The sequence below is a fragment of the Fukomys damarensis genome, unplaced genomic scaffold (assembly GCF_012274545.1).
Source record: "Fukomys damarensis isolate Sample0158 unplaced genomic scaffold, DMR_v1.0_HiC HiC_scaffold_39, whole genome shotgun sequence".
Lineage (NCBI taxonomy): Eukaryota > Metazoa > Chordata > Mammalia > Rodentia > Bathyergidae > Fukomys > Fukomys damarensis.
In genome coordinates this window covers 51,234,154-51,236,691 of record NW_022900951.1, presented here as the reverse complement: position 1 = coordinate 51,236,691, position 2,538 = coordinate 51,234,154, and the positions used below count along the sequence as shown (strand labels likewise).

General features: G+C 37.4%; 1 protein-coding gene across 2 annotated transcripts in view; it reads left to right on the top strand.

Annotated features, from left to right (window-relative positions):
- Window positions 1-2,119, top strand: part of Eda2r (ectodysplasin A2 receptor) — a 33,952-nt gene extending 31,833 nt beyond the window's left edge. The window contains exon 6 of one of the 2 annotated variants that reach the window (XM_010632187.2): window positions 812-2,119. In XM_010632187.2, the coding sequence (XP_010630489.1) occupies window positions 812-1,191 (380 nt within the window). In that variant the 3' untranslated portion in view covers window positions 1,192-2,119. The remainder of the gene's footprint in view (window positions 1-811) is intronic. The other variant, XM_010632188.2, reaches the window with a different exon arrangement.
- Window positions 2,120-2,538: the final 419 nt, after the last annotated feature.

Genomic DNA, 2,538 nt, shown 5'->3' with positions numbered 1-2,538 from the left:
CCCTTCCCACTTTCCCTACACCTTTAGCCCTTTACTTCCTATTTCACATTATTAATTGTCTCATTAGGATCCTGTGTACTATTATAGTTTTTCACACCAAAGAAACTATTCGGTATTTCAGTTAAAGAAATCTCTGTATGAACATTAAAAATAGGGAATCCTAAAATAAAACTAAAAAGGAAAGTAAAAGAGAAAAGGCAGTGATGTAATATTAAAATAATCCTTAATTCTGGAGATGAAAATGGCCCCTGAACATATTTAAATTGCTTCTCGCTCTTATAGTCTTATCTTATTCTTTTTTCATTATTTAGGGAATACTTTATTAGTTTCTGTAATCAAACCTACGTAGATATAACCTTAAACTACTAATAATGAGTTGAGTCCTCCATCTCTTTAATAATATCTCTTTATCCCTTCTGTCTTCTTTTTCTGCTTTTAATGACATGTGATTTTACATTGGACTTACCTAGATAATCCAGGATCTTCTCTGTACTTTAAAGTTGATTGCATTAATTCTATTTGCAAACTTCCTTTTACCATATAATATAACATACACAGAAATAACACCAAGGAATGAGATCCCACAGTTTCTGAATAAATTGATTTACTTCCTTAAACCAGAAAAAAAGGTAGCCTCAATCTGATATCCCAGTTTAGTTATGTTTCTCACATATGTAACCTCAACCTCATTCTAGGTATTCTGGTTCCCAGAGAGGGAAAGAGTGATACTCTGAGCCCTCCTTATTTGTGCTTAGGACCAGGTTCAGAAGAGACCCTGGCTTTGAATGACCCAGTGGCTTTCTGCTTTGAGTTGCAGGAGATTCGTTGCAGCTTGAAGCTGATGAGGCAGCAGAAGAATCTCTCTTCCCCATGCCACCTGGCCAGGAGACCTGTCCTGAGTACCCAGTGAGTGAAAGCATCTTTGAGAACCAGCCACTTAATCCCATCCTGGATGACGACTGCAGCTCAACTCTTGTCTTCCCCATACAGAAGTCCTTTACTGTGGCCTCCTGTGCCTCAGAGAGCCACTCCAATTGGGTACACACCCCTATTGAATGCACAGAGCTGGACCTGCAAAAGTTTTCCAACTCTGCCTCCTATACTGTAGCTGATACCTTTGAGAGGAACACTGGTGAAAACTCTGGAGACAGGCTGGAGCTCAATGTGCCCTTTCAAGTTCTCAGCCCTTAACTCTACTGAGGTGAACTGGAAAGGTGGGGCAGAAAGTCTAGAAATTAGAAGCCAGCCTCAAGGAATTTCGCTCCATGTTCAGTAGGGCTGTGGTAGAGGAATAGCATTAAGCTAGAAATAGTGGTATGTTGGGGAGTAATTATGGTGATATTAATCTTCAAGCCAGTCAGACGTCACACTTCTGAGTTAGGCTTAAGACTGCCCTCAGTTACAATTTACTTATACACTTACATATATTACATTTACCTGATCTTCATAACACTATCCCTTTCTGGTAAACAGGTCAGGGTATATTTGCCTCACTGTATGGGGATGTGAACTGAAATACAGAAAGGAAAAGCGATTTACTTGTAGATCTAGGCTAGAGTCAAGGTTTTAAGGCTCCATTCAAGAGCCCATCCAACTCCACCATTGCAAATAATCTATAGGTAATGTTTTTTCTCAGTCTTAAATATGAGACAGGTAAGTAGGCAGAGTTCTAATTTTCAAATAACCATCTACTTTTCACACTACTCATTTCCATATTATATCAGTTAAGATATTGCCGGCTGTACCTTAACTTCCCCTTATGTCCTACCTAAAAAGATATGACATGCATTACACATTTGAAAGCCATGACTGATACTAATCTAGTCATCCTTCAAGTCTTCAAGGTAATCTAGTCCAATCCTTCCTATAAAGTCTGCAATCCGTAGTTAGGCATATTTTTATAAAACATTTGTTTTGTTTCTTTGTTTTTTTGGTGCCAGGGATTGAACTTGGTTCCTTGTGCTTGCAATGCAGGAAGCAGAAACACTAAGATAAATCCCAGGCTTATAGAACATTTGTAATATCTCTTATCCAAAATTGTTGGTACCAGAAGTGTTTCACAATATGGATTTTTTGGTATTTTGGAAGATTTGATAAGATAGATAGATAGATAGATAGATAGATAGATAGATAGATAATCTTAAGAATGTGACCAAAGTTTAAAGGAAAATCCATCCATATTTCATATATACGCAGCCTGTAGGTGATTTTATGCAGTGTTTTTAGCGCTTGCAGTTTGACTGCAATCAGTCATGTGAGTTCCAGATGTGGAAATTTGGTGCTTAAAAAGTTCTATATTTGGAGCATTTACATTTTTGGATTTTTGGATTAGGGATTCTCAACTTAATTTTACACCAAGAATTTATATAATCTTTCCTTATACATTGCTTAATACAGCTATACTAGTAGATGTGAGCTAAATATAAAAAACAAAACAATTTCCATCTCCTTGGGTTCTGGCTGTGTTCCTTGGGCCACACAGAGTTTAGTTCCTTTCTTTATCTTGTAATACTGCTGCAGAGGTGTAAAGGTAGCATC